Genomic DNA, 14781 nt, shown 5'->3' on the forward strand with positions numbered 1-14781 from the left:
TTAGGGTTCTTTGGACCAACCTTATGATTTTCTTTATATGGCATATCGATTCTTACGGTAGTACAGGGTTTCTCATAGGTGCAGCCTCTGTAACCAAGAACTGATATACCCTCAGAAAAAAGCACACAGGGCTAACACACACACAGCTTGTCTCATTGATCAAATACATGTTCAAGGATATATCACAGTTAGAAATTTCAACACCAGCCTCTAAATTTTGTATGAACTGGACTGACTGTAACGTTATACTGTAAGGAAACAGGAAGTCCCCTCAGGAAGCCCATCTATGCCCCCAATGCAAATTCAATTACGTGGTCATAAAATTGTTGCTGGTTTGGTGGCATTATCGGAAATTGATTTAGGATGTCTGCCAAAGGCTGCAGGGCTGTCCTTCATGTGTTGGTAAGTGGTGAGATATAGTGAGACCGTGGGTGGGTCAGTCAAGGCCTGTCATCACTTCTGGGCAGACCCAATTCAACAGTATGATATAGATCAAATTTTCATTTTACCTGGTGAAGCGTGATATTATTTCTGGTACATGAAAATGTGTTACAGAGGCTTGCAAACTTGAGTGAATTTTGGTCCAAATCCACTGTTGGCAAATTCTGCAGGGTCATGTTACCTGAGACTGCCACATTAAATTAATAGTGAATTTAAATACATGTACAAATGCAGTATCAGTGATCCCTAAAGTACACTCTTCAGGTATTCAGGTGTTCACAACATTCTTGAGAGGGTCTTCATAACACCCTGTTTTTATGTGGCAATGTTACCCAGCAGAATTGAGAGTTGTACTGAGTCCCCATCTATGTTTATAAGAACTGTAAGACAAGTATACAAGAAAACTACACTTCTTTATATACAACTGGGTTTTTATACACATGTATATGCATAAACAAGACTGAAGGTACAATAGAGTAAGGAGACATTAATTCTAGGATAATGTAGTTTTGAAGAGTTGACCCTAATAGTACAAATTGGCCCTAACATGTAAAGTCCACATTATGAATGCAAGTCACATCCCCAGTACCAGCAGAGTGACCTAACAATGGCCTCTTTCATTGAGTTGGGACTTTCTGGTCTCAGTTCAATGTCAAGGGTCATTCCTGCTATGTGTCTTGTCATCCAAGAGAAATAAGAATTGTTCAACTTGACTGAGCACAGCAAGGAAGACCAGTTGTTGGAAAGTAGAGTGTGGGGTGTTTCTTTCAAAGTTGACATTTAGCCATATCTCTATATTCATGGCCCAGTTAAACCATTTATATATATCTTTTGCAAAAAATGTCCCTTTTGAAATTAAGAGAACACAGAGAAGATATATCAAATACGACCTGATTGTATTTCTACTGCTTCACCTATGACAGGTGTAGGGACATTCCACTAATTATCCTAAAGGTATGTGCAGAAAAGCGTGGACCACTCCATGTGGTGGAAATAATAATAATAATAATAGTGGTTTATTTCATTCTGACCGTACGATACAGAGTGGCAGGGTCCCCGTAGGACCCTGAATTGATCTGCCGCATTACATAAGTGTTTAAATACGATTGACTTAAATATTACAAGCAAGTATTAAAACAGTTAAAAACAGCAAATTATTTTAAAATATTTACAATACGCAGGTTACGATCTTAGTCATTCGGTTAAAAACGTCATCTATAGTAATAAAAAACATCATCTATAGTAATAAAACTTCTTCTACATGCTGTTATTTAGCAGACTGGTTAAGAATGGGATTGGACTGTTTCTGTACCGCTCTGTGTGTACTGGCAATCGGTCTAGTTGGTTTCTTTGTCTTGTTACCCTACCGCTGACGTCACCTCTGAGTTCAGGCAGCCAACCACGGTACTCTTCTGAGCTGAGCAGTTTCTTAGCAAAGAAACACACACTTAAGTACATGTAATGAAAATATTTATTTGAAAATTAATGCAGCCATGCAGTATTTAATTCTCTTATCACTTATCATGGGACGCATCAAATTTATCCATCAAAGTAGCACACTGCACATAAGTTCAAATTTTAATTTAGAAATATGAAATTTGATCTACATTTAAGATAATAAGAAACAGATGTTTTTGCTTTGCACAATGTAATAAACTTCAAGACAAAAATGCAACAGTGTTGTAACCAGCAACTGGAATATTTTTTTTGTGAGGATTTTAAATATTCTCATCTCATCTTTACCTAATCGTCTTCATTCACACATTTCATTTGGTATTTTACTTGCAATCCAAACATTGTCAACAGTAAGTAACATCAGGCACTTGTACTTTTACATCAACGTAACATATCTCTTGCAAACAACGAGTTTGTGGAGTCTAGGTGACTATGTTGAAATTAATACAATCTTCCTAATGATCTACAACTAAAGCAGAGCATTAAAAATTCATATACCATTAATGTTATTGTGCTCTTACGAAGTGCAAAAAATCAATCCTTCAACAACAATGGTTATATCACATTACAATTAATTTTGCTGTCAATATGCATGTGTACATATACCTAACAAAGACAAATGTGTCTGACGTGGGCTCTGAAGTGTTTTATATATATAGTCACAAAGAACACTGTGAATACAGATGAACAAAATGCATTTTTTCAATAAAATCTTTGCAACAAATGCAAAATAAAAGTTTATAACGTTCTTGAACCTTGTCAAGTTTTGAAAATATTAACTTGAAAGTAGAGCTTGGGACTATGTTACCTTTTTTTCAGTTTTTGGTATTTTCAACCTTGATACTTAAAAGAATATTGTTCAACTTGTCTGAGCACAAAAAGAATAGCAAATGATACAATGGTTACAGACTAACCATGGATCATGTCACTGCCAGGGCTCAATATCACACAATATTTGCACACAGCAAAATACATAATGTGTATGTGTACAATGTATTCAGTGAAAAATGAGCTTGTTTTAACTTGTTAGAACAGAACTCACTCATACTTGTACTATGGTTGTTTATTGCTCATTGTGACTAAATATCAATATCTTGGCACTGGAATACAGTTTCAGCTGAAAGTAGTGCAGGTTGGTAGGTAGATGCTCTAACGTAACTCTGAACCTAAACCTGTCAACAATCAGCAACAAGCTAAACAGGAATGTTGATAGAAATCTCTGATGATCTGACGATCACCATGGTTTCAGTAAGTCTTTGATTTTGAAGCCTCAGCTGCTGCTTGCATTGTTGCGAATCTTGTTCCCCTCTCGATGACAATGTCTCCATATGGCATCTCCTGATGCAGTTGGATCTTCTGCTCTTTGTTAAAAGCTGTAGGGAATGGAGGCACATTTTACTGCTGTAATGAGTGCTGCGTATTGTAAGCAAACATAACACTGATCCTCACTCATTATGATGAATTTTTCTGTTTACATCTGTGCACTTTCCCACTAGCACCCAGCTAACAGATTTCAAGTCATCCTGCTGGCTCTGGGCCATTTGCTGGAACCTAATGTCCTGTGCCTGACCTTTGTGTTCTGTGCTGTTGCCCAACTGTATGAACACTCCAGCAAACATGCACACAAACACACACAGATAATGATAGAGTGATCTTACTGAGGCTTTCCTTCTCAAAAGAATGATTAGCACTGGTTTCCAGCAACTTCAAACACTTTTCAACACATAATGAACAATCGCTTTACTAATCAGGTGCAAATACATTGTACGTAATATGAAGATACCATACCAAGACAGATGTAGAAGAAATGGGCAGCTGTTGCTCTGTCAACCTGTTCAGGAGGAGCCTGGGTGTCGAATGTTGTAGAATCGTGGTCCTCTAAGGCTTTTGCAAGTTTGCTGGAGAAGAAATGTTTTCTGTTAGTAAAAGCTTGGCTACACCTCAAAATGTCTGCCTCTTCCCAACAAGCCATTTCATTTTACCAATATACCCATATACATGTATTATAATTCTAAACCACTTTGTAATGTACATAGTCAATTCTTTTCTGATGCTCATCATACATTTCGTCATCTTCATTAGCCTCCAACAAGTCTACAAACGTACTAAGGGAGGTTAAGATTTTTAACAACCTCCTTGATGTAACCCGGTGAATAAAAGTTAGTGGGGTTCCTTAAAAACATTTCAGAACGATGCCAATTTTTCACACCAATGCCGTCCCATCCCATCTGTACCTGAGAAGAGAGTGTGTCACCTGTTTAACTCCTCCCTGGACACTCTGGAGCGGACCAGGTGTAGAGGGCTAAAGCGGACCTGGTCTTTGGGACGCGCCTCACAGAGGGACTCCTTGCTGCTGAGAGACTCACTGGAAGGAGTCTTCTCCTGTGGAGGGGTGACCTGTGGGGGGGTGGTCTGCTGAGGGGAGACCACAGACTCCTCAGGGGGTATCAGCTCAGGCATGTCTGGAAAAAAATTAGCAATCCTCACTCTTAATTTCAGAGGTAAGAACAGAGTATCTTATGCATTGTAAGATGCACCTACGAAGGGTCAGGGCTGTCCACGATGATTGTGCCGTACATTTTAGGTTTGAGAAGAAACGAAACATATACATGTACATGCAGTTCAATTTTATAAGATACCATAATAACAGTATCTTAACCATTAAGATCAGCTAAAACTAACAACTTTACCTGGCTCAGGTCCAGGCTCTTCTGGTATAGAATCATATGGAGTAGGACCTAAGTCGGTGGGTCTTCTGTATACAGGACAAAAGAGATGGACATATCATAGTGTGTTAGAACATTGCAGTAAATGTATTGGCAGCCTTAAAAGTATCTAAACCTATTTGGGTTGCCAATTCTCTTGTTTTCTTTTTGCAAATAGGTCTGGCCTTGTTTTGTTGGGTACCACTTTGCTTCTAGGACGAAAGAGACACAGCAGCTATAATAAGTTTGGACACAAGGCTAATGATAATCAACATTACCACTACCAGGCCAATCCACTATGCCTGCCATACTATTTGCAAATAGGATGAAAGAGACTCGACAGCTAAAATAGCTTTGAGTACCAGGCTAGATTATCGGAGCAATGTCCTGTCGACGACAAGACTTGCCATTAACCAGTCCACTGTTATAGCATTTTTAGCATTTCATTACTTGTTAGTGGCAAAACCAGAATGATCTTTAATTACCTTATCTGTTAACGAACAAGAAACTTGCCACTAATGTGGTGGGAAAATGTAAGAAGATAGAACTAGTGTGTCTAAGTCAAGTCAAAATCAATATAGATCAAAAAGAGATGCCACAATTGTACCTTCTAGGTGGAATGTCCTCTCCTGGCATTGGGCCATGGTCAGAAACTTGGTCAGACGCGCTGCTCGTATCTACAGACAAGCATCAAAAACTATTATTGATAGCCATTAGACAAGTGTCCACAGCACATTGGTGCCAGTTTGTTTTCTTGCCAAACACACTGGAAAATATGGAAATAAAGTAGACAATACATGTACTTTTTAGACTTAGTAGGACAGAATACAAACATCATGCTGTGAACATGATTCTAATTTGGTATAATGGAGAAGTCAGCATTTCAGTACCAAGGACAGGGATGACTACAAAGTTCTCACGTAACAAAAAGATCACACTTTCAAATACACAGAACAAAAACTTTCGGCTTACACGCAGATATATTAATTATCATAACAAGATACTTGTAAACCAAACTGAGGTAGTGGTGCCAGAAGTGACTGTGTATGAAGGCATCTAAGTGAATTAACAGTTTTTATACTGTCATTATTGACATAATATAAAAATGTCACTGAGGTGAGAAAGCATGTGATAAAGGGGTGAGTTCACTTCCTTCTTCTGGCTTCAAATGTAATAATTCCACAGCAGCAGATGTTACAAACATATACCACTCCCACACTTTCTACATATGCACAGAATCATGAAGGCACTGTTACACACTACACATAGTTTACAATGACCCACAGACCTATAGACTCTCCCGACACATCCATCCTGGGCCGTTTGGGGCCCGGGAGGCTTTCATCAAAAGTTGGATCTCTCAGGCGCTCTTTGGATACGTCTGGACCTCCTCGAGATCTTTCTTCCTGCAGTAAAAATTGTTTTATAATATTTGTCAGCATTTGGCATGACTAAAGTTTTATGGTTACAAGATACTGTCAATTGCTAAATTGTTTTTTCTGCATAGCTAAAATGTGCTGCTAGGAACAGACCTTAAAGTCCATATTGTATAATGTAGGGGAGTGGTAAAAAAAAGGTTATTAAAGAAATGTATGGAAAGAAATCCAGTAATGTACAAATCTAAAGATCTAGACAAACTCCACAGCTCAGAACTGGCATTTACTGCACTGTAGATTGAAGATTGATCCCAATTGGAAACCTGAATTCCTTCTTGCTCAAAGAGTCTTCAAACTCTACTGTAAAATCTTTCCAACAGACCAAGAAAAGTATGACATTTCTTACCTCAGGAGACCACCAAGCATCCTCTCCTGATAGAAAAGTAAAAATAAAAATAAATACTTATAAATGTGGGTTAGTACAATCAAAATGTATCTCAAATTAATATGGAAAAGTAGAAATTCAGACCTGTTGAAAGCATACTTTATATCAGGTGGAAACAAACTGTAAAAATTTTTTAGACTAACTTTGTAATGACATTTGATCGTTGTTGCTTCTTGCTTTTTTCTAACTAACTGCTGAAAGGGTGTTATTATTTGGGAAGTATTTGATGAATAATATTTATAGATAAAATGATGATGACTTCCAAGAAATAATGTAATCAACATAATGGGGTGGATAGTCTTATCGGCAACGTGTAAGCTTGCACTGCAATCAACCCTCATTCAAGACATGTACATTCTGTTTGGAGTCTACTAGATTAAACTATGAGAGCCATATTCAGTGAAACCAATCTACATAATTTTATATTCTAACAGGCTAGATTTAGTTCTAAATGGGAACTATGCAGCTCTGTATGTCTAATACTGCTGGTTGATTGCATTGCAGAGCATGCAGGTTGGTTTGTGGGTTTATCCACCCCATACATTGTACATACATCTTTTGTATCTCTAGTAATAGCTGGAAGTGATGGTACCTTCCAGTGGATGTTCCCGGGGTAAGAGGCCAGGTTTCCGCTGCCAGGGGCGCAGCAGGGCTGGGTTGTGCACCCCTGTAGATGGAAGTGCAAAATGTAAGGGTCTGGTCCCAAAGTTCTTACTTCTGTAATATTGCGTGATTGGATGGGAAGATTTTTTTTTTGGTTCATAATAGGGCTGCGGACCGGTACACTGTACCGGTCCAATACCGTAAAAATCGTTTCGGTACAGGTCCAAAATACCGGATCATGAAGTAACGAGTATATACCGAAATAGCTAGTTTACACCATGTATATGACTAAAGATAGGTAAATCCTACCACAAAGACGAAAAATTAGCACTGGAAAAGACGTAAACACCGTCGATTGATTTGAGATCCTCAGTCTCACGAGACATCGCGAGAGTGTGGCTGATCCAGGGTTGCGATTGGTCAACAAACTCAAATCAGGTCAGAGGTCAGTCATTTTCCCTTCCCTCCAACACTTTATTATTGTTTCTGTGTCATGATTGAAAAAGTGAAGAACACGTGTTAATTTGTCAAATTGTTCAGGTACAGGTACAGGTCCGGACCGGTACCTAAACCTCTGTACCAGTACCTGTACCTGTACCTGATGTTACGTTTAGGTACGCAGCCCTAGTTCATAACATGAACTGACCAGCTCTTTTATACTGTAAATAAAAAGTCTTGAGAAGGAAGATGCTCACACTTTTATCAGTGGCACATGATAGATAAGAAACTAGCCAAGTCCTTCAAGTGGTTGGATGCTAACAGATAAAAATGCACCAATGGCAAGAAATCCAATCTTGAAGCACAGTCTAAAGCATGGATAAATGTTCACAGCTAGAGTGAAAGAAATGAACCTTAACATAACACTGTGAAGGAAATTATCTAATCCAAAAAGAACAACAAACCAACTAACATGCAGGAGTGCTTACTTATACATGGCTGTGTGAAGAGTTGGTCTGCTGTTGGGAGAGGTTTGGGGTTTGCAGGGACCTACATGAGGATGGAAGGCAGGTCAGCACCGGGGAAAGGACAGCACAGGGTGTACAGGACAGAAAGGACGGAAGTTCCTGAAGAATTCTAAGGCTCACATTTGCCTATTCTACTCATGCCTCTGGATGAGAGAACACCCCTATGATCCAAGACCCTTAAGTTCTGACATAGGGTTGTCATAGCATATATTAAATGTAGGTAGAGTTGCTGGAACATAGGGTGTTAGAACATAGGGGTGTTGGAACATAGCGGTGTCAAAACAGAACATAGGGGTGTTGTTTTCAACAACATTAACTAAAATAAATACCGTTCAACAACATTAACTAAAATAAATAAACATTAATTAAAATAGATAACATTAACCCTATGTCCTAACACAGGGGTGTCAGAACATGGTTGAGTTGTTGGAACATTGGGATGTCAGAACAAAGAGGTGTCAAAACATAGGAGTGTCAGAACATAGGAGTGTAACCCTAGGTGCCGAGGGTTGTGGTGACCCACCAGAGGTGCCAGGGTCCGTTCGGGATGGCCCAGATTGTCTCTGACCTCCTCCCTGGTCAGCTGGGTGTCTCTGTCTATCATAGGACCCCGCCCGGGCCGGGGGCGGCGGGGAGGAGTTCTCAGCTCATCCTCAGGCAGAGGGGGCAGCTTCAGCTACATGTGATGAAAATGGAAGTTATCTCGAACCAGTTTAGCTCACTGAAGATCTTAAATCATCCCCTGGTCATGACAGAGAAGACAAATGCTATTGTACAGTTATACAACAGGAATGTACCATGGAAATTCCCCAAGCCTTTTTCAACAAGTACAAAGAGCAATGGGCAATGGCTTAACATTCTGTCCAAAGTCATAGCAAGAGAATGGTATGACAACATGTACTTCTACAGTTTCACTATTTCAGACAGATATCACTATAATTGTGTTATGTAGCAGAACAGCAAAATACTCTCCGACTACCCTGCCAGCAATGTTACATTTAGCATTTCTTCAATAGTGCAGAAATAAATGGATTACACACCTGCGAGGGGCTGATTCCGTTCTCTGCAAAATTATGGAAACATCCAGCATTTAGAATTGTTTTAAAAAATCATCAATACTTTCAACCATTAGAAATCATTCACCTTTGAAACTTTTACCCATAATTTTAAGACAATGTTCTCATCTGTTAAGGGGGGACAACAAAATGAGTTTTTCTTTCTGTCAGCAGATACCTCTCCACAAAATTTTTATTTACAATGGTTGCATAATAGAAAATGTCTTGTTTTTAAACATGCAAACAAAGAGACAGAGAACTTCACTTAGCTCAATTTTTGTACATAACAACTTGAAGATTGTATTTTTGCATGAGCATACCTGGCGATTCCGTATCAGTACCTGGTAGTCGACGCTCATAAGAAGGTGGGGATTCCACCCTACAAAGAAAACATGGGGTTGTAGAAAACATGGCAGACCGAGAAATAGTTCCTCAACTGTCACTATTCTTAGGTCATAGCCAGTCATATCAGTTTTCACACAATGTATGTTTCACTGAAAGTAAGCCCCTCGGCATTATAAAACAGAATTTGACATCCTGATACACATGTGTACAAGTAGATTTCTGGATGTCACTGATAAGATAATCAGAAAATAAATGCAATATTTGAAGTTCTTATGTGTACGTACATGGGCAGGGGTTCAACATCTCTTGGCAAGTCTTGCTCTGCTTCTGGTTCTCTAGGGTCAGATGGTTTCTGTTGGTAAGGTAAGCACTTCTCAGTCATCAAAGAAGGGTATGGAAGTGTAATGTTTAGTTGTCGAGTTTGTGTGGATCCATGTCCAGACTGGGTTATTTGGTGGGAGTGGGGTGAAGTTTTCCAGCTAGAATTTAACTGGAGGAAAAACCATCCAAGCCTCCATAGTTTCTGTCCTGGTTAAAATGCAAGCACATCATACAATCTTCTTAGTTGTTCCATCAGGAAAACCCAAAATACTACTAGTACCCAGAAGTCTAGTCACCACATCAGCTAACTTTTCATCAAAACTGAAATTGATGGTTTTCTTTGACATGACAAGTGAGCCAAACAAGGCAGACATAAAGTGTCCATTTCAAAAGAAAAGCTCAATATGCTTTCTTTTGCCATTACAAGGCAGATGCCATACCTTTCTTTTTGGGGGTTTATCACTTTTCTCCCTGTCTGGTCGCTTCCTGCTTGGCTGTTCCATGGGTGGTTGGGTTGGCCCTTCCTTGTCTCCGTTCTCCGGTGATGACAGACTGCTCATCAGAGGATCGCCCATTTGTGGAGGCTGGAGATCATCATCATCCTTACCTGGCATCTGATCACAAACAAGGACTTGTACTCAGTACTACTGTCCCTAACACTACTGTCATCCTTGCAACTTTCCTTTGAACCTCTCTCTCATAAATCATACTCATCACAGCTGTTTTCTAACAGATCGACTAATTTCGACCATCAGAGCAGTTGGAAATGTCCATGGTACTGAAACAAGCGCTTTGGAAAGTTCAAGATAGGAAGTTCTGCACAGGTTGTAACACTTAAGCATGGCACATGCAAGATAAAATTATGTGCCACCTGCCTACTGCTAAAAGTTGATACCACTCAATAAGCAGATTACATCACTTTTCTTACAAATTAGTGGTAAGTAAGTATCAGACTTACATGCAGTAGTATGTAGCATCAACACTCATCATTTTGCAAGGTACCCTAGCCTAAAACTGCCACATTAAAAAACAGAGTTATCAAGGCATTTTCTTAAACATCTGTATATACTTTGAGCATACTTTGGGGATGACTGATGTTGCATAAGTAGATCTCGTCAATGTCATTGTTTCTTTAAATGTAGTGATCAAAGTGTACCCTGCTGGATGCCGAATTCTAAGAGTTGACAGCACTGGTATAGTCAAAGCTAGGGTTGACATAACCACAGGTGCTCAGTTCTTCCCATCCATCTCCAAGTGGTTTACACACCTGATCTAGTGACGGCCAATCGTGTTCAGGTAGGGAGATGTCGTTTTTATCCTTCACCTGGTTTGGATCGTAGCCTGATCAACAACAAAGAAAGCAGATATGAGTTTCTGAGCTTCTTCAACATTCAAATTCCTCCATTTCAATTGTTAATTTCCCCATGTAGGTGAGGGAGCAGAAACGGTGCTCTGATTTAATTTTTGTCATTGGTGAAGAATTATACTCCTTACATCAAAATCGCAATTGCTTGCTGGTATACGAGCTCTGTTTTTGTTTACAAAACATATACATGCAAATTACTTGAAGACATATGCAAATTATTGGTAGGCAAATCAGCCGACTGTCACCACCTTATTGCTTACCTCTCACTGGCCATGACATTATTTCACCCTCTCTCCCTAACACTTCTTTCGCAAGTAATTTTGGATAGAGGATTTTTCATACAGGATGCACACACCTGCATCATGTAGCAGAAATGTAATGTATTGATGGGAGTGTTTTACCTGGAGGACTTCCCGGTGAGTGAGGTGACCGTGGCTTCCTGGTGTCCCTCCCCCGTCCTGGCCACCAGTCAGGGGTAGGAGGGGCCAGAGGGAAGTGGATCATCTCCGGCTGCCGAAACAAAGCGATGTTACGTCCATCTCAGTCTGTCACTGAGGCTATCTGAAACCTCTGGCTTAACTAACAGAGAATTTATCCCATTGCTTGATTTATGTCGTATTATATGTTCTACTTTACTGCATGCATGTCTATAAATATAACCTCTACAAATTGTTGCATACTTGCCCTAAACAATTTTTGGTATAGTGCTTGTAACACATTATGGTCACCGCTAATAACATCAACTGAAGTTCTAGAGAACCAGGATAGTGAGATAACCATGACAACAATGCACTCACTCCAAATGGCAGGAAGTCTGGTTCTATCATGTCCTCCGGGATGTTCAGACGGCCAAACTCTGGGTCAAGCTCCACCAGCCCTGGTCGGTACATGTCCAGAGGGTCCTCCAGTCTCAGGGCTTCTGTTGGTCTGTATAAACATTAGAAAATTAGCCTTTTTATCACAATAATCGCTTGAAATATTAAAAAAAGCTGTTTGTACCTTTAAAAAAATTTAAATTTCCATTTCAACTTATAATGGTTATGTCAGCAAAAGTGTGGACCCCATGTTATCATTACATGAACTGTTGCAGAGATGAAAATTCAGAGATGAAAATTCTGCAATTGTGTTTATGAAGCTGATTTGGTTTATTCTGAAAAGTCTGTGCGTGCACGATACCAATATTCCTATTACATCTCTCAGGTTATCATGCTCTCCTGACAACAAACATGTATTCAAAAGGGCCACCTACTGGGCATGAACAGAACTGCAAGCCCAAACTGTTATACGCTATGTAAATGCCTTCTATGTGATGTGTCTGCCAACTTTGATTCAGTTCTGCTGGCATGACCTGGGTACCAGCCTTTTCAGCTTTGAGTACGCTCTCTCAGTTGCTTTCCTGTCAAGGTGGTCACATTACATTTGTATGTATTGAGCTAGAAAGTCTGGTATCCAGGCTACTACTAGCATGGCTGCAGTCTTACCTAGTTGAGGTCCTCATATCAATGTCTTTAGTACTGATGATGATCAGTCCTCCTGGTGCAACTCGTCTCTTGGGAATAAACTTACTCTGAAGTGTCATTGCATCACCTAAACAAACAAGCAAACAAACACACACACAGATTAGCATACATTGCAAAGTTGAAAGGTTGGCATGGTTTTATTCCTACAGAATTGCTTCAACTGCAAACTTGAAATATCGCGAATTTCCTTCTCTACAAAATAAACATATTAAACGTTACAGCACTAGGACTTACCGTACAGATACTCTGCATGTTTTCCGTGCACCAGAGTGACTCCAAACATCAGCTGAGCAGACAGATACAGGGAGAAACGAGGGAAGCGACCGCGATCGTAACGGGCCCTGGACTGTCCAGTCAAGTGGCTGATGATTTCCTCACTGAGGAGGGAAGATCAAAATACATATCATACACGTACACATCATAATTATGGCATCCTTATACACAATGTCATGTATCTAGCACTCTACACAAAGAGACTGCATCATCTCACACGCAAACTTTTCAATGTACACCATGTCTCCTGTGCATTCTGATTTATCATACTCTTACTTTAGTATGTCATTCCTGTTCACTATGAATAGAATAATGTACTAGATATTAGTCTTTATCTAGATTGAGTGTAACAACAACTTGTGCATTAAAGTTGATTTATTGATTGATGGATGGATGGATGGATAGATAAATAGATTACAATGGATATATCTACAAGCATAGTTATTGACTAAAAATGGTTAGCCTGTGATGACTTGTCACAGACTTATTTTACACTTGGATACTAAAGTCTGACCTATGCTATCAGAGCTTGAACAGAACTACAAGTTGGTGACAGAGACAAAATGTCAAACCATGTCCTGGCCACATTGACGGCACTGTAGTCTCTCTTGGTTAGGTCACTGGCTCGCGTGGCAGCAATCCTACAAATAGAAAAGTTACACACGAATGTGTGAATCTTTTCAATGGAAAGATCACTTTGTATGGATCATTACAAAACATTTTCTTAAAGTTCATCAGCTACGAAATGACAAAAAGATGCTTACATGATCTAGTAAGATGCAAAAAGATCATCATCATGACATGCCAAATCATTATAAAACATTTTCCAAGACCAAAGATATGATGATGAACATCAATAGGTTCGTGTCACATACCAGATAATCCCGAATTTCCCGCCTCTTTTCTGGAGAATGTCTTGTGAGTAAAACATGACTGATCTCCCCGCAACACGGCTTGGATCAGTCTACACCAGTCTGGTATCGTCAATCATAGAAAGCCCGATTCCTGAAAATCTGGACGAAAATCATATTAACAGATTTCGGAAGACCTGCCCTTCTTTAAATACGATCTCAACACCTCAACATCGAACGGGCGATACTTCAGAAAACTTTAGTTGTTGTTGGATTCAATGGTTGTTGTAGTCAAACCTTTACGCAGATTTTCTTCACACGAGTTTAAAGACGTGTCTGGCATATCAGCTATCACAACACAAGATAGACTGTTCTGTCACGGATCGGACGATTCCTGTGTGGGATCAGCAGAAATTCCGATTTACTCCCGCATATTTGATCATATATCTCAGAAAAGTAACAAGAACTTCAGTATGAGGCGATCGTATGTCGTTCCGATATGCAAACACTACAGATCGATATTATATGAGATCGATATTATATGAGAGGATATTACAACGTACCTTTCCGATGAATTTTATTTCAGGCGAATGGATCTCTCAGGCACATCTGCAGAGGTACCACTTGTTAGGGGGCACTTCTAACCAATCGCAGTTCGTGTTACATGTCTAACGGACGACCTCAGCCAATCACGGTAGGTCTTACGAAAACCCCTAAGTAGAAAATTCGCGGGCTTTTTTTTGCCGTAGTCAACCTGCTGTTTGCAAGTAACGTCGGCGTCCAATGAGATCTCATATTACAGATTCGCGTTATTTGAATTGTGGATAGAAACCAATCAGAGTTCTCGTCAGTGTGTGGCAAAATTTTACAAATAAGTTTATTTCTATGTTTCCATGGGAATATTACCTCGTATAAAAATACGTTCGACGAGGTAACTATGGGGATGCAACAACAACGTTGCTTGGAGCATGCTCACTCAATCCAGGGTGGGGCATGCTAGTTATGCATATTATTCATATTATAGTCAACCTTTACACGTAGGATGATGAAAAAATTTAGT

At 39.6% G+C, this 14781-nt stretch overlaps 2 protein-coding genes across 2 annotated transcripts; both read right to left on the reverse strand.

Moving 5' to 3' along the window:
- Positions 1–2093: 2093 nt before the first annotated feature.
- On the reverse strand, positions 2094–9415 carry LOC109485291. Its single transcript, XM_019788804.1, has 12 exons — positions 9366–9415; positions 9031–9053; positions 8514–8666; positions 7952–8012; positions 7015–7089; positions 6384–6409; positions 5890–6007; positions 5209–5278; positions 4587–4651; positions 4151–4358; positions 3685–3794; positions 2094–3269 (listed from the first exon to the last, which is right to left on the reverse strand). The coding sequence occupies exons 3-12, from the start codon at positions 8592–8594 to the stop codon at positions 3142–3144; spliced, it is 942 nt and encodes a 313-aa protein (XP_019644363.1). The 5' UTR covers positions 8595–8666; positions 9031–9053; positions 9366–9415; the 3' UTR covers positions 2094–3141.
- Positions 9416–9600: 185 nt separating this feature from the next.
- Positions 9601–14352, reverse strand: LOC109485290 (meiotic recombination protein REC8 homolog). Its single transcript, XM_019788803.1, has 10 exons — positions 14285–14352; positions 13746–13883; positions 13443–13511; positions 12832–12974; positions 12559–12664; positions 11875–12004; positions 11479–11587; positions 10979–11052; positions 10152–10325; positions 9601–9742 (listed from the first exon to the last, which is right to left on the reverse strand). Exons 2-10 carry the CDS (start codon positions 13799–13801, stop codon positions 9632–9634), a joined length of 972 nt encoding a protein of 323 aa, XP_019644362.1. The 5' UTR covers positions 13802–13883; positions 14285–14352; the 3' UTR covers positions 9601–9631.
- Between the last annotated feature and the right edge of the window lie 429 nt (positions 14353–14781).

Source organism: Branchiostoma belcheri, unplaced genomic scaffold (assembly GCF_001625305.1).
Source record: "Branchiostoma belcheri isolate BF01 breed outbred unplaced genomic scaffold, Haploidv18h27 scaffold74, whole genome shotgun sequence".
Lineage (NCBI taxonomy): Eukaryota > Metazoa > Chordata > Leptocardii > Amphioxiformes > Branchiostomatidae > Branchiostoma > Branchiostoma belcheri.

Excerpts from the sequence above, each read along its gene's own strand:
- LOC109485290 (XM_019788803.1), bottom strand. The coding sequence starts at position 13,801 with ATGTTTTACTCACAAGACATTCTCCAGAAAAGAGGCGGGAAATTCGGG. Across the intron at positions 12,665-12,831 it reads ACATGCAGAGTATCTGTACG|GTGATGCAATGACACTTCAG; the intron begins GTAAGTCCTAGT and ends TTGTTTGTTTAG. Across the intron at positions 9,743-10,151 it reads ATAAACCCCCAAAAAGAAAG|AAACCATCTGACCCTAGAGA; the intron begins GTATGGCATCTG and ends CCTTACCAACAG.
- LOC109485291 (XM_019788804.1), bottom strand. The coding sequence starts at position 8,594 with ATGATAGACAGAGACACCCAGCTGACCAGGGAGGAGGTCAGAGACAAT. Across the intron at positions 6,410-7,014 it reads CCGGGAACATCCACTGGAAG|GAGAGGATGCTTGGTGGTCT; the intron begins GTACCATCACTT and ends CTTTTCTATCAG. Across the intron at positions 4,652-5,208 it reads GAGGACATTCCACCTAGAAG|AAGACCCACCGACTTAGGTC; the intron begins GTACAATTGTGG and ends TCCTGTATACAG.